At 51.4% G+C, this 26,545-nt stretch overlaps 1 protein-coding gene across 2 annotated transcripts in view; it reads left to right on the plus strand.

Annotated features, from left to right (window-relative positions):
- Positions 1-10,532: 10,532 nt before the first annotated feature.
- The window catches only part of MED27 (mediator complex subunit 27), a gene marked incomplete at both ends in the record, with an annotated part of 189,797 nt that continues 173,784 nt past the window's right edge, over positions 10,533-26,545 (plus strand). For both annotated transcript variants that reach the window (XM_080709500.1, XM_080709501.1), the window contains 2 exons: positions 10,533-10,735; positions 13,084-13,228. In XM_080709500.1, the coding sequence (XP_080565626.1) occupies positions 10,533-10,735; positions 13,084-13,228 (348 nt within the window). The remainder of the gene's footprint in view (positions 10,736-13,083; positions 13,229-26,545) is intronic.

Below are 26,545 nucleotides of genomic sequence, written 5' to 3' on the forward strand. Positions count from 1 at the left end.
TTCGGGAGGCGGAGACCGGAGGATCGCGGTTCGCGGACAGCCTCAGCTACTTAGCGAGGCCCTCTGCAACTCAGTGAGACCCGGTTTCAAAATAAAGAATAAAAAATAGGGCTGGGGGTGTAGCTCGGAGGTAGAATGCCTCTGGGTTCCATCCCCAGTTTTTTTTTAAAAAAAGATATGAAGATGTAGGTCAGCAGTAGAATATTATGGGGTTCAATCACCAGTCCAGAAAAGGATGTCTGTGGCTGAGCTGGGCGTGGTGGAGATGCCTGCCATCTCAGTACAGTACAGGCTGGGACCGGAGGTTAGCAGGTTCAAGGCCAGAACACAGAAACTCTTAAAAGTTAGATGTGAATATATAAAATATTATATATACATATGAATATGTGTATGTATGTATGTATGTGTATGTACATGTATGCATATGTGTATATGGGATATCCACGGCAGTATAATTTTGGGGGAAAATCTCAGCAGTCAACAGTAGGGATACAAGAAAGCCTGTAATGTCATCAAATTGGTGCTTTGAAAGTCAATTAAAATCATATCTTAGGAGAGGGACTCATGATAGGGGGAGGTATTTAGGCTGGAGTATGAAAAAGAGAAGCCAGGAAATGTTACAATTCCCGTTTTGCAAAAGTGCATAAATAACCAAAATGTCGAGTGGTGGAATTTTGCGAGACTTTATTTCCTTGTGTGGGCTTTTTCTATAGTTTCCCAGATTTCAAAATAATCACTATTGTGTATTTTTTTTTCAGAATAAATTAGGAAGAAATAAAGCAGCACATAAAAAACAAAAACAAACAATCAAAAACAAGACTCCAACTTCGTTTCTTTGCCAGGAAGCCGTCTTCTCCGTGGTCTTGCTGAGAGCTGGGGGAGGGGAGCTGGCGGTGCTGTAGGAGGGGTGCTCAGTGGCTGGCGGTGCTGTAGGAGGGGTGCTCAGCGGCTGGCGGGTGCTGTAGGAGGGGTGCTCAGCGGCTGGCGGTGCTGTAGGAGGGGTGCTCAGTGGCTGGCGGTGCTGTAGGAGGGGTGCTCAGTGGCTGGCGGGTGCTGTAGGAGGGGTGCTCAGTGGCTGGCGGTGCTGTAGGAGGGGTGCTCAGTGGCTGGCGGGTGCTGTAGGAGGGGTGCTCAGTGGCTGGCGGGTGCTGTAGGAGGGGTGCTCAGTGGCTGGCGGGTGCTGTAGGAGGGGTGCTCAGTGGCTGGCGGTGCTGTAGGAGGGGGTGCTCAGTGGCTGGCGGGTGCTGTAAGAGGGGTGCTCAGTTCCCGAGACAGGTCTCCTCCAGTGGCTGTCTCATCTGTCTTGGCCGCCCTGCCCTTTGCCGACTCCCGGGTTCTGGCGAGGGTTCCAGGCTTGGTAAGATCTGGTGCTGGAGCCGTGGTCCCTCTTTATTAAAGTGCACCGTCCACATAACTCAGTAATACAATTAGAGGCCATCCCTTGCTCAGACGGGCTGCGGTCAAGGCTACACAGCTACTTGTGTTTTCTTCCTTCACTTTTATTCGTCCTAATGTGTTGGTAAAAGGGTCTACCCTCAGACATCTGTACTTTCCTCCCTGTGAGCGTGGCAGAAAGCGGAGGCCCCTATCAATGTGCTCGGTGGTTGATTAAGTGAGTGTCCACATGGGTGATCGATAATTTACTAAAATATTCAAAACCCTTCCCGGCTTCCTGTGATGGGAAGAGTATGGCTGCTGTGTGTGTTCCTGAGCTGGCTGCTCTGCAGAGAAAGGTCTCCCCTGCTTCTCTGGTCTCTCTGTGTCTAAGCTTGGAGACTTACATGCTTTCTCCATAGCTAGAAAGGGCACTTTCAGAAGCAGAGATCTGATTACAGCACCCCTCACTTAAAACCATCTCTGGCCCTCACCCCACCCTTATGTGCTGCAGAGTCCAGGCCACATGATGACTTTTACATGATTTAATAAATGTGACTATAGTTTGGGTCTTGAATGTGGCCCACATATCGAAGGCTTGCTACCCGGCCTTTGTTAAAAGGTGGTGAAGCCGGGTATGGTGGTACATGCCTGTAATCTCAGTACCAGGGAGGCTGAGACAGAAGGATGGCAGGTTTGAGGCCATCTTCCACAACTTAGCAAGACCCTGTTTCAGAATAAAAATTAAAAGGCTGGGAGTGTAGCTCAGATTTAGAATGCCCCTGAGTTCAGTCCTCATTACAAAACACAAAAGCAAAGCAAAAAAAAGGGGGGGGGAGGTGCTGGAACCTTCAGGAAGTGATCCAGTGGGGGAGTTCTTTAGGTGCATGATGCTCCCTGCCCCCAAACAACAGCCAACTGGCTGTGGACTGAACCCTCTGAAACTATGAGCCCAAATAAACCTTTCCTCTTTTTACGCTGATTTCCTCAGGTGTTGCGTCACAGTGACGGGAAGCTGACTCACACACGCGCTGTCTAAGGCCATCGGGCTCCTCGCCACAGTCCGCGCTGCTCCGCACACCGGCCGCTTCTCACTTGGCAGGTGCTTGGGCCCACCAGCCCTCTCTTCCCTCTACCTCCCACTTTGAGGTAAATGGCTCCTCTTTGCCTTGGTAGACAGGGCTCAGGCCATCCTCGTGGGGAGGATGCTTTGACCATCCTCTCTGGGGACTCCAGTATCCTCCGTGTATGGCTCTTATCTTGCACTTGAACCTCGCCGTGCTTCCTGTTTCAACTGTGTCTGTCTCCCTTGCTAAGCTGTGGGCGAGCAAATTCTATTTGGGTCCTTATTTGCTTCTATCGGGTGGATGTTGCCGAACAATCTGGGAGTGCAGGAATCCTGGCATGGAGACTGTGATCAATGCTAATGCTTAATGCGTCTCTCCCTTTTCTGCCTCTCGAATTAACAAATTCCTTGTAATCTTAGATGCTAGAATTGTTAGCGCTGGAGGGAATCCATCTCCTTATTCTCTAGACACAGGTTTGGAAGGTTCGGGGCAGGGAACCCTGACTAGGCTGATTTCGATTTTCAGGCTATCTTTGTCTTTGGGGTCGATTTGGCCCTCGTGGTCACCATGTCTTCAGCATCAGCATCCTGTCAAACTCCCCATCACCAGGCGCGGTGGCCATAACTTCAATCCTAGTGCTTGGGAAGCTGAGGTAGAAGGATCGCAGGTTCAAAGCTAGCCTCGGCGACTTAACAAAACTATTTCAAAATAAAAAATAAATAAGCTGGGCGTGGTGGCGCACACTTGTAATCCCAGCATTCGGGAGGCTGAGATGGGAGCTGAGGAGGTTCACGGCCAGCCTCGGCTACTTAGTGAGGCCCTTTGCAACTCAGTGAGCCCCTGTTTCAAAATAAAGAATAAAAAAATAGGACTGGGGTGTAGATTGGAGGTAGAATGCCCCTGGGTTCCATCCCCAGTACCAATAGACAGATAGATGGATGGATGGATGGATGGATGGATGGATGAATGGACAGACAGACAGGCAGGGCATGAGAGGAAAAGTTTCAGAAGAGAGCAAAAGAGGATTCTTTCCCATACTTGCTTTAGATTAATTATAATAAAGCTGATTCTTTTTTTGTGTGTACTAGGGATGAAACCCAGGGGCATTCCACCTCCAAATGCCCCATACACCCCAAGCCTCATTTTTAATTTTTTATTTTGAAACCGGGTCTCACTGAGTTGCCAAGGGCCTCACTAAGTAGCTGAGACTGCCCTCGAACCTGGATCCTCCTGTCTCAGCCTCCCGAATGCTGGGATGACAAGTGTGCGCCGCCACGCCTGGCTAATAATAAAGCCGATTCTAAGCAACTTAAAAAATAATTGGTGCTCTAAGCCTTAACCAGGAGAACATGGATGAATACTCCAGATACTGTCCGTGGTGTTTATTGGGCTAGGCTGGACCATTGGCTCCCCAGCTCTTTAGCAAACACGGGGCGCATTCAGCATATGTTTATTGATGGCTAATGCGCGTGCCTACGACATCCCCAGGACGGCCCCTCAGCCTCGTCCTCAGCCCAGCCCGCAAGGTCACGGCGGTGTCTTAGTCCCCTTGTCGTTTACCGAGGCAGGTTTTGTTCAGTCTGTCCAGTGACATGCCACCCAACCATCCGAGGCACTGCTCTGCTTCTAGTGAATCCTTAATAATTATTAATTGATGAGGGCGTTCGCTCAGTCTGAATGCTAAAACCACGTGCTCTCTGGTTGTGATGAGAGCCACGGCATATTTTAATTAAATACTGACAACTTTAATTCTGATCGCTCATTCTAATACCCCTGAGCTGGCTGCATCAAGCTAATGGCTTGTTCATTTTGGAAGATATTAGCAGCAGGGTGCTGCCTTTTACCCAAACATAAGATCATCATAATTAAAATCTGATATTGCTCGAAATGAACTCCTTTAAAATAATTTCTATCCCACAAACACACACGGATGCGGGCGTCTAAGTGGCAACATTCCCCAGAATTTACTACGCCTCGGAGAAACCCTGTCCATTCCCTTCCAAAATGAGAAGTTTTCTGTGGACGTGATAAAAGCCTCCTTACTAGGTTCAGGGGAAATGTGTATTTCCACGGATCAATTTCTGAGTTTCCCAGAAGAGGGAAGCCACAGAGAAATCCTGAAAACTAATGACTGTGGGAACAAAGACTATTTGTACCTTATTACCCCGAGTGGAGTCGAAACCACCAAATCAGAGAATGAAACAAAGGAAAGTCTTGCGTGCGTGTGTGTGTGTGTGTGTGTGTGTGTGTGTGTGTGTGAGAGAGAGAGAGAGGGAGGAGAGAGAGAGGGAGGAGAGAGAGAGAGGGAGGAGAGAGAGAGGGAGGAGAGAGAGAGGGAGGAGAGAGAGAGAGGGAGGAGAGAGAGAGGGAGGAGAGAGAGAGAGGGAGGAGAGAGAGAGAGGGAGGAGAGAGGGAGGAGAGAGAGCACACTTGAGCAGGAGGGTGTGAGGGTGTGGGGGACTGGACATGGTAAAGAGATGGGCTTTGAGGATATGAGGGATGGAATACTTGGAGAGGGGATCCAAGAAGGCAATCATTAATTCATTGCCTCAATTCATTACTGCCCTGTGCTTACACTGAGCCTCTACCGAATCCCAGGCATTGGCCATCCAGTGGCGCTTGCAGCATGCTTGATCCTTTTTCTTTTTTTTTGTACTGGGAACGGAACCCAGGGGCATTCTACTTCCAAGCTACACCCCCAGCCCTATTTTTTATTCTTTATTTTGAAACGGTCTCACTGAGTTGCAAAGGGCCTCAGTAAGTAGCCGAGGCTGTCCGCGAACTGTGATCCTCCGGTCTCAGCCTCCCGAATGCTGGGATGACAAGCGTGCGCCACCATGCCCGGTTCTTTTTTTTTTTTTTTTTTTTCTTTCTTTCTTTCTTTCTTTCTTTCTTTCTTTCTTTCTTTTTTTTGTGGCACCGTGTATGATTGAACCTCGGAGTGTTCTACTTCTAGGGTACACTCTCAACCCTTTTTATTTTTTATTTTGAAACAGGGCCTGCCTCTCCAAGTTGCAGAGGGCCTCCTGCTAGGTTGTTGAGGCTGGCCACGAACCTGCGATCCTTCTGTCTCAGCCTCCCAAGTGTGGGGGTCACAGGCGAACACCGACATGCCCGGCTCTAAAGCTTGATCTAGAAGACTGTGGGCGGGGTTTACGGGGGCTGCAAACTCCCCGAAATTGTATATAAACGCCCCTGTTTATGGCTACATATGGGCACCAGCAGAAACTGACTAGTATCCTTGGGTCACATGCTGTAGTCTTCTAGTGATCTCAAAAGGCAGCAAACAGGCAAGGACTGCGCCTTCTCTGGTCTCCTAGAAGAAAGAATGCCCAAAGCAAGCCGGCAGCTCTGTGCTTTACTTACGTTTGTAGAATTAAAGAATATTTCCTACAAACTGCACACAAACCCTACATCCCAAAGAAGTCAAAGGACCACCCAAAGGAGAAGTGCGGGGCAGGGTCGTGTCCTGAGGGAAAGCCCGAGCGGACGGAGCCATCTCCAGCCCTCGCTTCTGTGTGGAGTCCGCCAGTGGGAAACCACCAGCGCCTTCTCCAGATAGTCAGGAGTTTCTTTAATATGCACTAAGCATCCGTGTCAAAAGCTTTACCTACAAAGTGTTACTAAAGCCCACAGCTATTTTATTTTATTTTAATTAATTTATCTTTTGTGTTACTGGGATTGAACTCGGGGGCTTTCTACCTCTGAGCTACGCCTCCCGCCCTTTTTTAAAATGATCAATCGATTGATTGATTGGGATGCTGGGGATTGAACTGAGAGGCATTTTCCCTTTGAGCTACACCCCCAACCCTATTTTTGTTTTGCTTTGAAACAGGGTCTCTCCAGGCTGCTGAGAGTGTCACTACTTGCCGAGGCTGGCCTCTTATCTGTGATCCTCCTGTCTCGGCCTCCCAAATACTGGGATTACAGGTACACGCCACCGCACTGGCTTCACAGCTATCCTTCCTAGTCTTGTCTTACAGATAAGAAAGCAGGTTTGGGGAAGATCACTAGCGGGTCAAGTTCTACGGCTAGAAGTTTTCTGTAATCCTTACCACCTCCCTTAAGAAAAGCTATAAATAGCAGCCCCATAGAGGTGAGGTTGGTGTCAGGAAATGAAAGCAACCGTGTGACCCAAGTCAGCAAAGCCGCTTTTCGCAGGAGACTATAATTAATTTAAATCGTGTTTAAGAGTTGCCTCGTGGAAAGCAACATCAGGGCCCAGATTGTGTGCATAATTTATCTCTGTGGTTCCAGAACTAGCGGGTTTAAATCGCGATGGCGCAGCGGGGTTGGGGCGAAGTGGGGCATTATTAAGGAAGCAGGATCCGGGGCAGCGACACGGTTTTGAAATCTTGGTTAGCGGAGCCTGGCAGGACTGAAGCTTTTCTTACCATCTGGACTCTGTTTATACTCTCCCTTGCTCCTTCAAACACTGAGGCGCTTAAAACAACTTATTGTGACATTATTTCCAACTTACACAAAAATAGTACAAAGAATCCCTGGATCCCTTTCACCCGGATTCTAAGACTGTTCGCGTCTTCACCACATTTGTTTATCTTTCTCTCTTTCAATAAACACACTTATGTGGCTTTTTTTTAAGCAGACCCACTGATGCTCTTTTCTTTACTTTTTCCCCCAAAACAAAGATATCTCCTTCTGTAACCATGATACGATGAACGAAATCATGAAATTATCACTGGTAAAAATATGACTAGCCAATCTTCAGACCTTGCCCAGTTTCATCCGGTGTCCGTGTCCCAATCAGATCAGTAAAAGAAAATCCCGAGCTGGGCGTGGTGGCCCACACTTGTGATCCCGGCATTCCGGAGGCTGACGCCGAGGGTTGTGGTTCGAGGCCAGCCTCGGCTACTTAGTGAGGCCCTCTGCAACTCAGTGAGACCCTGTTTCAAAATAAAGAGTAAGAAATAGGGCTGCCACACTGCATGTGACTTATTTTTATTTTGCGACAAGGTTTCTTGCCGAGTCGTCCAGGCTGGCCTCAAATTTGTAATCCTCCTGCCTCAGCCTTCTGAGAAGCTGTGATTGTAAGCATGAGCCGCCACCCCCTGCAATCCTCCACCCCTTTTTAAGACTATGAAGTTTTTACTTTTATTTATTTATTTATTTTGGTGGTACTGGGGTTCCTGGAAACCCTTCTACCTCTGGGTTACACTCCCAGACACACACACACACACACACACACACACACACACACACACACACACACACACACGACATCCCTCTTGTCCCTATCTTCTCTGCTCCAAGTTGCACAAGCTTAGCTCTTTGAAGGAAAGGACATACGGATTTGGGCAGGTTCTCTCCACCAACAGAGACAGGATCGTGCCGGGCGTGGTGGGCACGCTTGTCATCCCCGCGCTCGGGAGGCAGAGACAGGAGGATCGCGCAGGTTCGAAGCCAGCCGCGCGCGCTGGCTTAGGAGACCCTGTTTCCAAACAAAAATGTAAAAATAGGTCTGGGAGTGTAGCCCAGAGGTAGAGGGGCTTCCAGGAACCCCAGTACCACCAAAAAAAAAAAAAAAAAAAAAAAAAAGACAGGATCGTTCCACTAACCTGGCCAGGCAGGACAGAGAAACAGAGGTCCAACTCCACAAAGCCAACTTTGACCAGCATCTCCAGTGGTTTGGTTGGACTCTCCAAGTCTTCTCTTCTTCCACAACTCTACTCTCTGGATTTTTTCTTCAGAGGTCTGGACTTCACTACCCCCCCCCCCCCCCCCCGCAGAAGTCACTACTCTAGGTTTTGTCTGTATGACCTTTTTTTTCTGTACTTGGGATGGAACCCAGGGCCTTTCTACCTCCGGGCTATACTCTCAGATCTAATCTTTTATATTTTATTTGGAAACAGGGTCTCACTAAGTTGCTGAGAGCCTCACTAGGTAGCTGAGGCTGACTTTGAACTTACGCGATCCTCCTGTCTCAGCCTCCCAAGCGCTGGGGTTGCAAGTGTGCGCCTCCACGCCTGGCTTTGTCTGTTTGATTTTGACTAAATACTTCTAAATAGAATCATCCAAGCAGGGCGTGGTGGCGCACGCTCGTAATCCCAGCGTTCGGGAGGCTGAGACAGGAGGATTCGAGTTCACGGCCAGCCTCAGCTACTTAGCGAGGCCCTTTGCAACTCAGTGAGACCGGGTTTCAAAATAAAGAATAAGCCGGGCGTGGTGGCGCACGCTTGTAATCCCCGCGCTTGGGAGGCGGAGACAGGAGGATCGCGCTGGTTCGGAGACAGCCTCGCTGGCTTAAGAGACCCTGTTTCCAAATAAAAACTATAAAAATAATAGGTCTGGGAGTGTAGCCCGGAGGTAGAAGGGCTTCCAGGAACCCCAGTACCAAAACAAACAAACAAACAAAAAACAAAATAAAAAATAACAAATAGGGCTGGGGGTGTAGCTCAGAGGTAGAATGCCCCTGGGTTCCATCCCCAGTACCATATAAATAAATAAATAGAATAACAGAGTACTTGTCCTGTTGTGACTGTCTTATTTTACTTAACACAGGACCCTGAAGGTTCCTTCACTGAATTGTCTCTGACTACATATTAACTAGTCTACAGAACTTCTTCACATCTTCATCAGAGTAGCATATGTCAGAACTTTTCTTTTGACACTGGGAATTGAATCCAGGGGTATTCTACCTCTGAGCTACACCCCATTTATTTATTTATTTATTTATTTATTTATCGTTCTAGAATTAAACCTAGGGACATTCTACCTCCAAACTACACAACCAGCTCTATTTTATTTTTTATTTAGAAACAGGGTCTTGCTAAGTTACCGAGAGCCTTTGCTAAGTTGCTGAGAGCCTCACTGAGCTGCTGAGGCTGGCTACGAGCCTGGGTCTCCTGCTTGAGCCTCCGAGCCGACCAACTGGCTCTAACTTCCCGCTCTGTCAAGGCGGGATCGTACTCTGTCCTCTGGATAATGCCGCATTTTGTTTATGTGTTCGTTTGTGGATGGCCACTTAGGTTACTGCCACTTTTTGGCTATTGTAAATAATGCTGCTAAGAACTTGGGTGTATAATGATCTCTTTGAGACCCTGCTTTTAATTCTCTTGGAAGTACGCCCAGCAGCAAATGGTTGGCTCTTTATTTTCCCCTCCGTAATTAATACGTATCCTGGGGAAGGATACTTTAAGACTATGTAAAAATCCTCTTATTTTTGTCACACTTGCCCAACTAGTTTTACTATCTATTGATTTGTACCTGAATCGATTATTCTAATGGTCACCAAACAGCGGTTTTCTAGTTTTATCATCCTTTCTACATTTATTGGCTGGCATTCTACTGTCGGGAGACATTTGCCTTCCCCTTTATTTATGAATATAAGCCTTTTGTGTGTGTGTATGTGTATGTGCAGTACTGGTGATTGAACCCAGGGGCATTTTACCTACAACGTACACACCCCGTCCTATTTTTATTTTATTTTTTTGCTGTACCAGGGCCATTCTACCTCCGAGCTACACCCCCAGCCCTATTTTCTAGTCTTTTTTTTATTTTTGAAACAGTCTCCCTGAGTTGCGAAAGGCTGTCCGCAAACGGAGATCCTCCTGTCTCAGCCTCCCGATTGCTGGGATCACAAGCGTGGGCCACCACACCCGGCTCCTATTTTTATTTTGAAATAGGGTCTCACTAAGTTGCCGAGGCTGGCTTCGAACCTGCGGTCCTCCTGTCTCAGCTCCCCACGTACTGAGAACGCGTTTACCACGCCCGGCTAAGGTAAACGCATCCCATTCCAGAGGGTTAGGAGGCTTTACTGCACCGGGGTGCTTTATTGCCTCGAGCACTTCTTTTCCATGGGCCTCCCAGGAGCACAAGTTTGGGGGGCACGCGGCCCTTTCTGTAGTTCTTTGCCACCCACTATTAAGGCAACTAGAGTGTAGCCTGACTTCCCCAAGTCGAGATCTGGCCAGCTGGTCAGTCTTGGCTCTGAGCGGACCGACACCCTGTTTCCCACGGTGCCAGCGCCGGCTCCCTGTCCCGGCCGCCGCGCGCACTACATTTCCCAGAGGCCTCTGCGGCCTACGTCATCAGCGCGCGCAGCCCCGGAGAGCCCGCGGCGGCGGCGGCAACATGGCGGACGTGCTGAGCGTCGGGGTGAACCTGGAGGCCTTCTCGCAGGCCATCAGTGCCATCCAGGCGCTGCGCTCGAGCGTGAGCCGGGTGTTCGACTGCCTGAAGGACGGAATGCGCAACAAGGAGACGCTGGAGGGCCGCGAGAAGGCCTTCATCGCGCACTTCCAGGACAACTTGCACTCGGTCAACCGGGACCTCAAGTAGGTACCGGCCGAGGGGGCCGGGTCGGGCCCCGCCGCTCCCCACCCCGCGCCGATCCCACGCGGGTCTCCCCGGTCTGGGGCTGCCCGGCCTTTTCCTCGCGCCCCGTTCTCTGCCCGCCCCCTCCGAGTCTCTGCCAGCCCCTCCGGGACTCCTTCCTCCCGGCCCCCTCTCTCGTCCCCATCCTCTCGGCCCCTAGTCCTGGCTGCTTTCAGTCGAGCTCGATCCCTGCCCCGAGCGTTCCTTTCTGACCAGAGGCGTGCTCTGCCCGGGAACTCCCACTTCCCTGAGCTTAGCAGGTGTCTCACCTGTGGGACCTCCGCCCCGTGCTCAGGCCGTATATACTGTAAGGTCCAGTGGTCCTGGAAGGACTGTTGCTTACAGGACCTGATCAGCGCTGCCCCACAGCCAAGCGAGAGAACCGGGTGTGACTAGCCCCAGTTCCACGTCCCTGAACCTGGAATTCGTCAGTTCCCGCTCATCTCACTCCTAACGCGGCAGAGCAGGGCTTAATCTGTCGTCCCCTCGTCCCCTACCCCTTCCCAAACCACCCGCTCAGCACTGTGGAGTCGCTTTCATTGCTCCTGCTTAGTTCTTCCTAGGTAGAACCAGTCTCTTAATTTGTTAGGGAATCTAATCACTTATGTTTGTGACCCCCCCCCACAACAATTGTGTGTGTGTGTGTGTGTGTGTGTGTGTGTGTGTGTTTTACTGGGGATTGAACCCAGGAGCTTTATACTTCTGAGCAACACCCCAGTCCTGGTGTATTTTTTACTTTGAAATAAGGTCGCACTAAGTTGTTGAGGCTGGCTTGGAACCTGCAGTCCTCCTGTCTCAGCCTCCCAAGTACTGGGATTACAGGCACGTGTTGCTTGCTTGCTTGAGTCTCATCTCCGTGTTCAATCCCAATAAATACTGGGATTACAGGTGCGCACCACCACGCTCAGCTGGCAGGCACTTCTTGGTTGCTTAGGTTTTGAACTTGCCTTCCTTCCCTTAAGAGAGTCATTCCTTCCCGGGAAGGTTAAAATTTTAGGATATTAGTAGAGGTGGGCGCTTTTTATTTTATTTTATTTTTTTTGGCGGTACTGAGAATGGAACCCAGGGGCATTCTACCTCCAAGCTACACCCCCAGCCCTATTTATTTATTTATTTTTATTTTGAAACAGGGTCTCACTGAGTTGCAGAGGGCCTCACCAAGTAGCTGAGGCTGTCCGCGAACCGCGATCCTCCTGTCTCAGCCTCCCGAATGCTGGGACTGCAAGAGTGTGCCACCACACCTGGCTAGAGGAAGGTGTTTGGTGAGCTAGTCATACTATGATTTCTGGACTGGTTGGACCTTTTTTTATATTGGGTGTGTTTTTCTCTGCCTTCAGTAGCTGCCATAAGTCATATAGCCCCCCTCGACTCCCACAGCTACTTGCTGTTTTGGGGTGCGGTCCCCAGCTCCGGTTACTACTTTCCTTGTTTGAGGGGCTGCGCTAGCTTGTTCCTCTCTTTCGTTCCCATATTGCTCTGATTCGCCTCGCTTTGTGATGGTCAAGGTATTCTAATCCTTCGCCATTTTAGAAACTTTAGAAATGTTCACATTCCCCCTCTGCCTTTTTCAATCTTTGTATAGTCGTACCAAGAAGGTATCCGAAGGTTCCAGAAAGAACGTGGCCTGAGGCGCCGTTCCTGGGGAGCCTTCGTTGGCAGGTGGGCACTGACCCCGCGGAACGAGCCCCCGGAGCGTGCCATTGCCGTTGGCTCTCTTTCCAGAGCGTCTCCAGCATTTTCCTGTTAGACGGAAGTGTGTGTGTTTGACACAGCCCCCTCGGTGGTGTCTTCCCATTCCATTTGTTTATTTGATCTCCTCTTTGTTTTGCTAAGTTTCACCATCTGTGAAGCATCATGTCAAGTGTATCCCTATGTGAATGATAAATAATCATCATTTGTTCAGGTACTTGCTGTTCTGCCAGATGTAGTGATCCGCACGTGGGTCTGGAAACCCTCAGTGAGAGGCGGCGTCACACCTCATTGCAGGATCTCAGAGTCTCCGCCCCCCGCAGAGACTGATTCGAGCCGTTCAATCCTGATTTTAGGAATCTTACTGATTCTCGCGGCCTTAACTGTGTTCTGCTTTGGAACACCACCAGGGAGTTCGATTTTCAATGAAGATAAACCCCCAGCTAGGGGTCTTCTTGGTGGTTCCTGAACTTTTTTACCTTTCAAATACAAATACTTCCGTATTTCTCCTTAAAAGACTCCTGCTGGCGCTTTGATGAGCAGCCCTTGCCTGTCGTGACCAGCTTCACTGGAGTTGAAGTGGACGCAGGTTCATCTGCGTTGCCCGTTTCCTTTTCAGTGAGCTGGAACGCCTGAGCAACTTGGTGGGCAAGCCATCCGAGAATCATCCTCTCCATAACAGCGGGCTGCTGAGCCTGGATCCTGTGCAGGACAAAACTCCCCTCTACAGTCAGCTCCTGCAGGCCTACAAGTGGTCCAACAAGGTAAGAGATGACATAATGGCACTGACAGGGGAGAGCCGAGGGTGGCTGGCCTCCACAAGTTCAGACAGTGAGAGGAAGCCTTGATTTCTTTTTTATTTTTGACTCAGCAAGGGGGTTGTAGAGATGGAAGTTTTAGAATCTTGCTGTCTAAATGTATCTTGTAGTCCTTTTAAGTCTTTGAGGATACATAATGATACTCAGATTATTACCTTTACAAAGGAATTGTAAGTATTTAACCAGGAGACAGGGAGTAGGGAGCGGCTTCCATGAACACTTTGATATTGTATGCAGTATGTTGTGGTATTTTTGTCTAGGCAAAGTGTCCCCACTTTCATCAGATTCTTAGGGGTTCACGACTCTGGAAAGTTAACTGGTGATGTAAGTGTTTAGCCATTCACATTGTTGATGTTTTTGTATTATCTTTTCCCTGTCATTGATGGAAAACCATCGCAGAATGCTGTCTGTGAGATTACTCTTTAAATATTTGAGAGCCCATGTTGTTCTTAACATGCTCCATAGAATTTGACGTTCATGGCTTCCTTCAGCAGGCAAGCCTATGGCATAGACTTTAGGGTGATCGTGAAAGGAAAACTAAATGGTAATTTTAAAAATAACAAGAGTAAAGCCAGGTATAGTGGTGCATGCTTATAATCACAGCACTGGGGAGGCTGAGATAGGAGGATTGCGCAGGTTCGAAGCCAGCCTCAGCTACTTAGGCTCTCAGCAACTTAGTGAGACCCTGTTTCCAAATAAAATATAAAATAGGCCTGGGAGTATAGCCTGGAGGTAGAAAGCCCCTACTACCACCCCCCCCACACACAAATAAATAAATAAGTAAATAAATAAATAAATAAATAACAGGAGCAAAGCCGGGCGTGGTGGCACACACTTGTAATCTCAGTATTTGGAAGGCTGAGACAGGAGGATCTGGGTTTGTGGCCAGCCTCAGCTACTTAGGCCCTCTGCAACTTAGTGAACCCTGCTTCAAAATAAAGAATTAAAAAAAAAAAAAACAGGCTGGGAGTGTAGCTCGGAGGTAGAAGCCCCTGGGTTCAATCCCCAGCACCACAAAAAACAAAACGGGAGCAGTTAGGCTCATAGGCCTGGACATGGTTTGCTCACTGCTGACTTCCTTGTGCGTGCCTGCGATGTGTCGTCTGGTGTGCGTGTTGGTGTGCGTGTTTTGCTGTTGCTAGGGAACTAGAGAATGCTTTAGCAAGTGTTTCAGAAGCATCTCGCTATACTCTGCTACGTCCCTGCAGGTGATTGTCCTTACTGTTACCGGTCGTGTCCTGTTAGGCCCGCTCCATTTTCCATGTCTTTTTCCTCCTGTTCCTGGTCCACTCTTGGGTCTTGGATGACAGACAAGCCTCGACAGTTTTTCTCTTGTGCAGAATTTTTTTCTGTGATTTCTTTCTTTTTTCCCCCCTGCGGTACTGGGGGTTGCACTCAAGGGCATTCTACCTCGAAGCTACCCCCCCCCCCCCCAGTTTTTATGTTCTATTTTTAAACAGTCTCATTAAGTTGTGGAGGGCTTCAGGAGTTTGCGGAGGCTGGCCGCAAACCCGAGAGAGATCCTCCTGTCTCAGCCTCCCAAGTACTGGGATTCCAAGCGTATGCCACCACGCATGGCTTTTATTTTGAAACAGGGTTTCATTAAGTTGCTGAGGCCAGCTTCAAAGCTGTGATCCTCCTGTCTCAGCCTCCCAAGTACTGATGTATAGATTATTACCACTGTGCCCAGCTAGGCCCCACCTCTTAAGAGGATGTCATGCTTTTGACCTGTGACGCTCTGGAAACACACTTAAACACATCCAAACCGGAGCAGAGGAGCTACGAGGAAGAACAGATATGATCTCTGACTTTGCAGTTGCGGAGACTGGACGTGGGACTGTCCCAGCCCATCACAGATGGCCGGTCCTCTCAGACTGTCCTGTGTGAGCATCCTGGTGTTCCCGGGGCAGGCTTGGTCATAACTTTGCCTGGTGACGAGTAGAGTCTGGCCGGTGGGTGTGTGGCGCGACTTACTGCTGGTTGGACTTCCTGTAGAAAGTGTGTTTTGGTGTGTGGGTAAGGGAGCTGTGTTGATATGTCATGTGGGTGAAGTTGTTGTGAGACTTGTCTAGAGAGGAGGCCTTTTGGCTCGTCTCAAAACCACGAGTGGCTGACATTCCCTGGGAATGCCCGGTCTCACATCGAAAGATGACACTTTACTTTTGAATGAGGGTAATTTAATTATTCATTGAATTTAATTGTGCATCTATTAAAGTAGGAGTCCCTGACTTTCACCCTGGCCCCAAAGTGGAAAAGGGATGGTATTAAAAAGAAATGCATGGGCTGGGCGTGGTGGCGCACGCTTATAACCCCAGCATTTGGGAGGCTGAGGCAGGAGGATCGCAGTTCGCGGACAGCCTCAGCTACTACTTAGTGAGGCCCTTTGCAACTCAGTGAGACTCTGTTTCAAAATAAAGAATAAGCCGGGCGTGGTGGCGCACGTTTGTAGTTCCCGCGCTTGGGAGGCAGAGACAGGAGGATCGCGCTGGTTCGGAGCCAGCCTGGCTGGCGTAAGAGACCCCATTTCCAAATAAAAAAATATAAAATAGGTCTGGGAGTGTAGCCCAGAGGTAGAAAGGTTTCCAGGAACCCCAGTACCACACACACACACACACACACACACACACACACACGAATAAAAATAAGACTGGGGGTGTATCTTGAAGGTAGAATGGCCCTGGGTTCCATCCCCAGTACTGCAAAAAGAAAAAAATAAATGCATGTAAACGGGCCTCTTGCCCTGGACATGCTACATGTTAAACTGTGTAGACATTTATCACAGATGATCGGTCTCACATGACCACGTGAGGAGGCATGGGCTTGGGCCCCGGCGGGGTGGGGCGGCCCCGCGGAGTCCCTGCATCCTCACTGCTCCCTGGTGTTTCGAGCAGGGAGTGGTCAGGAGAGGCCTCTGAGCCGACCTCCGCGCTGCCCAGCTCCACGATACTTTGCGTTTCCCGACTCAGTTCCCTGGTTTCCTCAGAAGCTCGATGCTGGGGCCAGTGTCGCTGAAAGCTTTCAGCGATGGGGAACGTTCTCCCCTTCGTGGTCCATCGTCGGGACGATGCACGCGCTGTTTGTTCAGGTTGCACCCCCCCCCCCCCAAGGAAGTAGCCTCGAGGAAGCAGCCAGCGCTCTCATTTCAGCTGGCGACGTGGAAGGAGCGAACAGTTAATTATATGTGTTTGTTTTGCCTCTCCCACAAATGAAAAGAGCTTTTGAATCGCTAAAGCTTCACCATTCATCATTTTCTCGCCAAGAGTGTAAACCAGTCAGTGCAGGAGTGTGGTAAGTGAAGTTTGGGGTAACTTGCTGACGTCAGCGTTCCGCGCTGTGGCTGAGGACCGAGGGAGGTGCGGAGGGCTCTGACACCGCCCGTTACGGCAAACTTTCTGTTTTATGTGCTCTTGGCCATAGGAACGGCTTGTGCATGCCTAATGACTAATTCTTTTCTGTAGGGGCTTTTTCTAATTTCTGTAAAGTCGGTTAGAATATTAATTACATGGTCGTTAGCCTAATTGTGAGAATATCACATTTAAAAATTAATCTAATTTGGGGAAATGATGTCAGATTGCTGTGAGCAGCACTTTCTCGTGCTGAACTGGGGAAAGAATTTAGCTTTTAACCATTAGGCCCCGATAGATAATTGTTCTGTGGAAGGATGACAAGCTCTCTTGACTAGGGCGAAAAATAATTGGCATCAACGCCGTTCTTGCTATAAAACAGTCAGTGTAGCCTTTATCACTTACTATGTTCAGACGTGCTGAGAGCCAGCCCAGCGTATCCTGAAGGTCCCGTTCTAAGGGCTCCAGCGTCTGTCACCAGGCTTTTATGTCTAGCTTTGACTTTGCTCATTTGTTTTTGGCAGAAGTCTACTTTATAAAGTTGTCCCCCGGTGTCTGTCAAGAACTGGCTTCAGGACCCCTCCCCCAAACGCCCAGGATACCAAAGTCTATGGATGCGCAAGTCCCTTATATAAAATGGCGCCGTATTTGCACATGATCTACGCGTGGCCTCCCATAGATTTTTTATTTTGCTTAAGCATCTTATTATGTTGTCCAAGCTGATTTCGAACTCATGAGCTCAAATGATTCTCCTGCCTCATCTTCCCTAGTAGCTGGGACTATAGGTGTGTACCGTGGTGCCTAGCTTCTCCCGTGTACTTGATTTATTTTCTTATTTATTTATTTATCTATTTTTGTGTGCTACCGGGGATTAAATTCAGGAGCATTCTACCTCTGAGCTACACCCCCAGCACTAGTTCATTATCTTTTTTAAATTCTGAAACAGGGTCTCACTGAGTTGCGGATGGCCTCACTAAGCAGCTGAGGCTGGCTGTGAACCTGCGCTCCTCCCGTCCCAGCCTCTGAAGTTCTGAGATTACAAGTGTTGCCGCCACGCCTGGCTGACCATTACTTTAAACCATTTCAGGATAAAAATAGGTCTGTACCACCAGCCATATATATATATATTTTCATTCTTTATTTTTGAAAAAGGGTCTCACCAAGTTGCGGGGGCTTCACTAAGCAGTCGAGGCTGGCTGCTAACCTGTGATCCTCTTGTCTCAGCCTCCCAAGTCCTGGAATTACGCGTGTGCGCCACCGTGCCCAGCGAGAGTAACTTTTACTCCAAGGGAATGCACTTAACAACCTGAAGGCGCTTCCTCCACCGTCCCCTCCTAGACTCGGCATAATCGGCACCCTCGTGGCTCGGTTACCGTGACGTCTGTCGCCCACGTCCCTAGTTGAGGGTAGTCTTTCTGCCTTTGCTGACGGAGTTGAAGCAGTTCTGCAGTGCACTGCGGAGCCTTTCCCGTGGGGCCCTTGTCCCCTTTGGAGGGTAAGCCATGAGCTCCAGAAGGGAGGTGCAGTGTCCTTCTTGTTCCTTACTGGGCGTCCCCAGCACCCCAGGCGCCTGGCGCAGCAGGCTTGCACTTAAACCCACTGGGCGAGGGAGAGTCAGGGGCAGCTCTGGTGTTTTTAGCTTGTGGCGCTCTTGCTGCTGGCTTGCTGGTGCGTGGCGGAGCGCCCTGAGGACCTCTGCACTGTCAGTGTCTGAGAAGTGTAGGTGTGCTACTCGTACATGAGAGAGGTTCCTGGGATCTCGCGATTGGGGTGGGTTTCCAGAGGGTAATTTGGAAGGATGGGAGGTCAGGTGGGTGAATGGATGACAAGCTCTTTGAGGCTGAGGTTAGCGCTTCATCTGCATCCTTTGTCACCCGGTGTGCCTTAGGTGCGCCGAGTTGACAGCAGTGCTTAGGAGGGCGGGGTGGGTAGAAGTCCTTTGGAGTTGGCTAAGTCAGGCTAATCGGAGCTGCCGCACCTGCTGTCAGGGGTTTCGAGGCAGCTGTCGCTCCGCCCGCCGTGTGAAAGCTGTCTGGGAGGAGTGGCATCCACTCGGCCAGCCTCGTGGGGTCACCTTACTGTGGGGGGAGTACGATCCACTGGGTGAAGGAGTGACCTGCCAGTGCTCAGCCTCCCCAGCAAGCTCTGGCTGGTGATGGCTGCCAGCCGGCGGAATGAGTCTAGCACAGCTGTGGTACCTGGAATAGTGCGCAGGTGTGCCGAGTGTGCAGCGTCAGCTGGTCCTGGGCGGTTCGATAGGAAAGGCAGCGCTTTGGGCAGCATTCACTCAGGAGAGCCCTCTGGAGAGCGGGTTGTGGCCCGGGCTGTCCGCGCCCGGCTGTGTGACCTCGGCTGGGTTACAGTGTCCTTGGGGGGAAACTGTAGGGTTGGACCGGGACCTCTCAAGGCCCTTTCAGCTCTCCCTTGGAACAGTCGGGCGGCCTTGGTGCTGTGTCCCTTGGGTGTGGACGTGAAGTCTGTGGGGACAGGAGAGGAGTCTGTCCATCTCTTCCCTTATCCAGGAGCGTTTCCAAAGTGCAGGGAGCTGTCGTCAGGGCTCCGGAGCATCTCACTGAGGCAGAATAGAGGCTGCCCGTGAGGAGCTCAGTGGAAAATTACCTCGCAAGGTCCTCCCGCAGCACCGGCCTCAGCAGTGCGCCAAGTGTAAATGTTAATGAAAACCAAGTGGCCGCCCTGCAGCTGAAATGGTTTCCATCTCCAGGCTGCGGGCCAGTTGCACACCTCGATGTGGTTTGTGGAGCTTGCCACTTTGTCGTTGCCACAGTCAGGTTTGCGATGGCCTCGTTCTTTTCTATGGGAGAGGACCGGCAGTCTTCGGAAGCTGCGCCGGCTGCCCGGGGCGGCTGCGGAGGCGCGTGGCGCGTGGCGCAGGCGGCCTGCCCGCAGGGGCCGCCGTCGGGGCTCAGCGGGGATCCTCTGTGGCGCTTTTTTGTTAGTCTTTTCAGGACGGATGAGGTTTGTCCAGAACTTTCTGTAGAATATAACCGGAACCTTAAAATGGCATGTCTCCTCTCTTTCTGGAATACTAGGTAGAAAGGAAGTTGTCTCACATGCCAAGTTGCGTGTGGCCGGTGGGAAGGAGGCCCATCGCTGCGCGCAGAGGGCCTGTTCCTCCCGCGTCTGGTGGGCTGGGCTGGGGAAGAACGCTCGATTACAGGGCTTCCCTTTCCAGCCTGCGCGGTGCCACCCAGCTGTCTCTAGCCCGATCTCTCCCCACATACTCGGCTGTGCTTCCTACTCTCTTGGATACCAGCCCTTGGACGCTCACGGGCTCCGCAGGCGGAAGGCCCCCCAAATCCTGCTGCTCCCCATCTCCACCTGGCAGGTGCCCTGTCTAAAGTTACAGCCACGTGTCGCTCCCCCTGCGCCTGAGATCTGCTGGTGCCAGCCCCTCACACCCTCCGTGCCCGAGCCCAGGCGCCCACTGCTATGAGCTCGGCCATGCCACCACTTTTTTCTCTTCTGTTTTGGGCATTAGAGACATTAGACTGCCAGGGGCTATTCTATCTCTGAGCTACACTCTAGCCCTATTTTATTGTGAAATAGGATTTTGCTAAGTTCTGAAGGTGACTTTAAGTGGCTGAGGCTGGCCTTGAACCCGGGACCCCCCTGTCTCAGCCTCCCACGCATGGGGATTACAGGAGAGCGCTGCTGTGCCCGGCTCAGTTTCCTCATCTTTGAGTGGTCTGAACAGCCCTGCCTCGGAGGCGGTCCCGAGGGTGATGGGCGCCGGGAGCCTCCCTGCCCCAGCAGCTCACGCCTCCTCCAGCTGCCTCCTCCGTCTAGCCTTCGCTTCTCTCTTCCTGAAGAAATGAAACTTTTTGTTATGAAAACTCTCAAGTATACACAAAAGTGAGACTCGCATGATGAGCCAAAGAACTGCTGTGTGCACAGAGGTGCCAGCCACCTCCCACCAAGACTTTGAGGTTTTTCTGTGTGTGTGGTGCTGGATCGGGCGCAGAGGTGCTCTGCCACTGAGCTGCCTCCCTCCGCAGCCCTACTCGACTTTTGACTCTGAGACACGCTCTCCCAGAGCCGACCTGGCTTTGACCTTGCCGTCCTCCTGCCTCAGCCTCCAGAGTCACTGGACTCGGGTGGGCAGCGGGGCCTGGCTCCGCGTGCGTCTTTTCTGCTGGGGTTGTACTTGGGCCGCCCTTGGGTTCCTGAGCCGCTAGTGGCCCCTCTTTTCCCTGTTTGTGTGCGTCTTTGGGGAGTAGAGGGCTACGTCCCGCAATCTGGCGTCTTCAGCGGCAGGCTTCTCTGCTTGTGAGCACTGGGCGTGCCGCGCTCGGCTCTCTCCTTGAGGCCTGTGTGCGCCTTGGAGGGGAAGGCTCTGTGCGGGCTCTGTGCAGGTGATCCCACCCGAGACACCGTTGCACGATGTCCAGTTGTAATCGTGTCCAGCTGGGCTTTTGGGTGGTGTGCTCTTTGCTAGGACATATTCAGCCCATTTGCTCAGCACACATCTATTGAGCACCTACTGTGTGCAGGCATTGTTCTGGACGCAGTTGGACAAGGCCTATAAATTCTCACCTTCCGGGAACTTAGCCTCCATTTACTCCTCTAACTCGACGAGAGGAGTAGCTGTCCAAAGCACATGGTTTTAGTAATTCCCAGCTCTCCTGCTGGTCCCCCTCGCTTTCCCCAACCAGGGGGCCTGGTGACGCAGCGGCGCAGGCAGCGGTAGAAAGCGTCTGAACACAAAGGCAGCTGAGCCTGGGTGTCCGGGTGGCTCAGTATCCCGTGTCTTTAGAGCTGGCTGTATTTTTTTTTAATTTATTTTTATTGGTGCATTGTAATCATACATCACATTGGAATATAAGACTTGAGAGGATATACAAGCACACATCATCCAATTAGCCCTCATCCAGTCCCCATCCCATTCCCTCCCTCTCCCCCTCCCTCGATCCCATGCTTGTTTGGTGATTAACTTTGATACATATGTTTATGTACCTCCTGCTTTTTAAAGAGGCTCCATCCTCCCCTATTCCATACCCTCAGATTGGTCACCTTAATTGCTTCACTATAGGGCCCTTTCTATAGCTCGACCACTTCCTGTTGCCCCTTTCCTCCTAGTTATTGCTGATTAGGGGAAGCATCTGGTTTTAATTTTCTGCGATATTTCTCTGTGCATGCTGCGTTGCAAATACCGATCCCACTCTTGACGGCCCCAGTTGTGGCCTGGCTACCCGGTGGACTGATCCAGACCTCGCTGGCTCAAGCAGCGGCCTTGCCTCATGGGAGGCCCCGGTTCTGGCCTCTCTGGCCCCGACACTGGCCTAACTCCTCGGCAGGCTCCAATCCAGACCTCGGGGGCCTCAGTAGCGGCCTTGCCTCACGGAAGGCTCCGATGCCGGCCAGTGGCCCCGGCACTGGCCTAACCCCGCAGCAGGCTCTGATCCCGGCCTCGGAGGCCCCAGCACTGCCCTTGCCTCACAGAGCTGGCTGTATTTTAATTGTCGTGCTCCCGGCACATTTCTTCCTAGTGATGGGCCGTGCCCCGGTGGATCTGCCCTTGGCACCTCACTAGTTTGCCCTGACTCTGTATCCGTAGCTGGCACCAGACCCTCCAACTGAATGCCCTTTCTATTCTGACGGGGCATTTCCCGTGCACCGTGGCCATAACTTTGGCAGTTTGAGGTGTGACACAAAACTAGCATAAATTTCTTCACAGTTTCATGGAGAGGAGACTTGTCCTCACGAGGATCTTGGCAATTGCAGCACTGTAGCATATGGCTTTTTTTCTCTTTCCTTATTGAGTACTTTGGCCTTTGTACTTAAAGGAAGCACTTTGCAGCTTCTCTTTGGCATATCTGATTTGCCAGTGTCACTACTCTGGGGCCTCAGTTCATAATTAAGTAAAATAAGGGCTACTTGAACCTAGGTGCCAGCCGGGCGTGGTGGCGTTGCTTGTAATCCCTGCGCTCGGGAGGCTGAGACGGGAGGATCGCGCAGGTTCGAAGCCAGCCTCGGCTACTTAGTGAGGCTCTCAGCCACTTAGTGAGACCCTGTTTCCAAATAAAGTATAAAATAGGTCTGAGAGTAGAGCCCAGAGGTAGAAAGCCCCTGAGTTCCACCCCCAGTATCACCAAAAATTAATAAATAAATTGAACATAGATGCCTTGATACCAGGACAGTCAGTCTGATATCCCTGGCAGCCCTGGAGTGATTACTCTCAGGACAGAGGGATGACTCTCACCCTGGGTAGGTTGGCGTGGGATGGTGGAGATTTCCTCGCCTACTTGGAAGGACACACAATTTAAAACTTAGGAGTTGTTTATTTCTGAAATTTTCTGTTGACTATTTTCGTATTGCTGGTGACGGCAGGTAACTGAAGCTGAGGATCGCTAAACCGTGGCTAGGGAAGACGACTGACTCTTCAGCTGGGTCAGTTTAAATTCCCCCGGGATCCCTGGAAGCCCTGCGGAGCGACATGGCCGGTGCGTGACACTGGCCCCCCAGGGCCTCGCCTGGTCAAGCCCAGCTCTGGGGTGCCTGTGTTCTCTCCATTTGCCAACCGCCCACCTGGCCCTCCCCGCAGTCACCCAATCAGAACACGAGTTGTGTACCATGCGGTCTAAGATCGCGCTTGGTAATTCAGCGTGCTTCCCTGAGTTGAACGCGTGGATTCAACATCACACAGCATCTGTGGCGGCTGTGATGTGAATTGGAAGGACCCGAGTTTCAAGATGGACTGAACCGTGACTTCTTCGCAGAAGATGGTGGAGCGAGCGTTGGAGAGCGCAGCGCCAGGCAGAAGTGTCTGCTTCGAAAGCACCGCCCTGGCGTCTGTGTGCTGCCCCCCAGCCTCACCCTCTTCGCCTGCAGAATGGGTTTGAAGGCGCTTGCTGGGCGGCGAGTGAGCCTAGCGCGTGGCTGCCACGTGGCAGGCCCCAGGTCTTTGCTTTCCGTCCCTTGTGCCCTCTCCCCAAAACACTTAATTGGAGCCAGCGGAGACACGTCTCCTTTAGGCTTGATTCAGAGAACAAAAATACCAGCTCGAAGTGCCTTTAAAATGTTAAATAAAAAAAAAAAAACAACCTCAGCCCAAACGAAACAGCAGCAGATTCTGGAGGCCCCGCCCCCATCCCGTGTCTCTCCCGGCTCAAACAGAGCAGTCCGTGTTAATTTTAATTGCTCCGATGTGCTCAGACATTGAGATTTTAATGCGTTTTCACAGTAGCTCAGACAGCATAACCACATTATCCTGCTGGCAGTTCATTGGAATCCTCGGCCAAAACCTCGTACTTGGGGACCTCGGCTTACACAGCCGGAACGCAATCATTTTCTAGCGAGGTGCCTTGTGGGGAATGTTGCTTTTCCTGTTCAGACGCCCTCTGAGCGGTGGAGTGCCCTTTCCAGGCAGAGCCAAGGGGACACGCAGCTTTCTAGGAAGGGTTCAAAGCTCTCCTTGGTGCAGGTGTCTCGGGAGTGGCTCTGCCTCTAAGCCTGCCCGAGCTTCGGTCCTGAGGGGCACTGACGCTGCCTGCAGCTGCTGTGGTCTCGGGGTTGCTAAACTAGCGAGCCAGCTCCTCTCTCTAAGACATGCGTCCGGCCTGCTAACCGGCCTCCCTCTCTCCCCAGCACCAGTCTTTCCCACACACAGAGTCAGCGTAGCCTTTCAAGATGCAGCCTAGAGCACATAACGCCTGCTGAGGTGTGTTTATGACTCTGTCTTGTGCTTGCCATGCCGCAGCTTGTCATAATCCGGGGCTCCTGTGCTGTCCTCGCTTGGCACCGAGGCACCCTGGGCTTCCATATGCCCTGCTGCTTGTGCCCTCTGAGCTGAGGTCCTGCTCAGAAGGCTCCGCCCCCTTTTGCGTGTCTGATCGGCCCCATTTTTGCGTACGCATTTGGGAGAGTCTTTTCTGACTCCTCCTGAGTGGGGTGGGTGCCCTGTGTGCTGCTCAGCCCCTCTCTAGACTGCCCACACTGCGACATGACGGCACGGAACCCAGATTGCCTGGACGGGGTGCATGTGGCCTGTTCACCAGCGCCTCTCCAGCATCCAGCGAGGCCCATCAGAAGACACTAACAAGATGCTTTGAGTTAAAAAAAAAGCCGTTTCAACTTAGGCCCTCTGCAACTTGGTAAGACCCTGCTTCAAAATCAAAAAGAATAAAATAGGCCTGGGGGTGTAGCTTGGAGGTGCAGCGCCCCTGGGTTCCAGCCCCGTTGTCCTCACAGTGATGTACCTGGATGCAGCGTGAGTTTGGGGGAGGTCAGGAGCACGGGCGGGCGCCGCAGGCGGGAGGAGCCGCCCGGCGCACACGGCTGCGGGGAGGGCTGGCTGCTCATGCAGTCTACTCACGAGTTGGCTTGCTGAAGGGTAATGCATATTAAGGTGTTTTTTGTTTTTAAACTAGTTTGGGGATAGAAACAGAAGGCAAATTATCTTGATTATTTTGAGGCAGATAGGAAAAGGGCAAATAAAGGGTAAATCGAAAGTTGGAGCAGCGCCTTAGACTTCTTTTGGCCTTTTCGGCTCCGGGAGTGTAGATGAGCATCGTCTCTTCAAACCCAGGGGCGGGCGCGTCGTGGAGGTGAATCATGGGCTCACAGTCCGCTTCTGGCTTTCCCAGCCAGTGACCTTGGGCTCTCTGCTGCTGTCTCCTGAGCTAGAAACCGAGGTTGAGGAGAGTGTCTGCCCAGGGTGGTGGAGTGCCAGGAGCTCAGAATACGGAGCAGCTTGGCCACGGAGAAAGATTGATTTCTCAACTCGGGGCGGGCAGGGCAGGGGCCTCGGCTTACGTGATGAAAAGGAATTTCAGCCCGTGTCAGCTAGAGACATGGAGATTTACTGAGGAAAATAAGAAATATACCTTTAAGGAGAATACAGGCCAACCCAAGTGAGCGCAGCCCTTTGGGAGCCCAGGGCTCCTTTTCAGGGGACTTCTGTGAGGGGTGGGCCGGAGAGGTGTGTGAGCACGACACCGCCCATCCGGGAGTCGCAAGGTGCTTTGGGGACTGTGGCCATCTGCCAGGCCCTGCCCGTCACTGTCTGGCCAGGTGGCTTCCATTTTGTTTGGACTGTCCAGTGGCTGCAGCACCGCCTGCGGAGTCGCGTGGCCGTGTGACCGGGGTCTATCCACAGAGACCTCCCTGAGGATTGCCGGCCTCAGCTGGGATCTACCTGGCTGGGCTGAGGAGTCTGGGCATTGGCTCTTTGCTGTAGGCTTCCCTCTAAATGTACACTGTCTGTCTCTCTCTCTCTCTCTTTCTTTCTTTCTTTCTTTCTTTCTTTCTTTCTTTCCCCTTTTGGTACTGGGGATAGCATTCTACCATTAAGCTACACTGCGGCCCTTTTTATTTTGAAGCAGGGTGTTCCTAAATTGCCTGGTCCTCCTGTCTCGGCCTCCTAAGTGCTGGGCCACAGGCCCGAGCCACCCGCCTGGCTTCTGTTCTCCTCTACGTCTTCTTGCGACCTGTTTCTTCTGTGCCGCCTCGGCCTCAGGAGAGTGGCCGGTACTCTGTTAGGCAGGTCTCAGCCCCTCAACAGTTAGCTCTGAGGCTGGGCGGGGCCCTGATCTCCTGGGGAAGGACTGGGATTACCGCAATTCAGTGGCTCTGCCTTGGGTCTCCAGGCCGCGCGGGGTTGCAAAGCCTCCGCGCATTTGGTTCCGCTCCCCATCCTCCATTCCGCCTCTGGTCCCCGTGCAGTGGAGCCTGCAGCTGCTCCCTAGAGGACGGGCGCCATCTTCAGAGTGAGGGCTCCTCTTAGGCAGAATCTCAGAATGTTTCCTTAACTTTATATGAAGTGTATGAATTCCTGAACTTTGATATAAACCACAAAGGTCATTCCTGATATGCTCGTTTCTTTAATTAACTAATTAATATTTCAAACCCAGGGGCATTCTATCTCTGAGCTGTACCCCCAGCCCTTTTGTTTTTTAAGTTC

Source organism: Muscardinus avellanarius (genome assembly GCF_963383645.1).
Source record: "Muscardinus avellanarius genome assembly, chromosome: 13".
Taxonomy (NCBI): Eukaryota; Metazoa; Chordata; class Mammalia; order Rodentia; family Gliridae; genus Muscardinus; species Muscardinus avellanarius.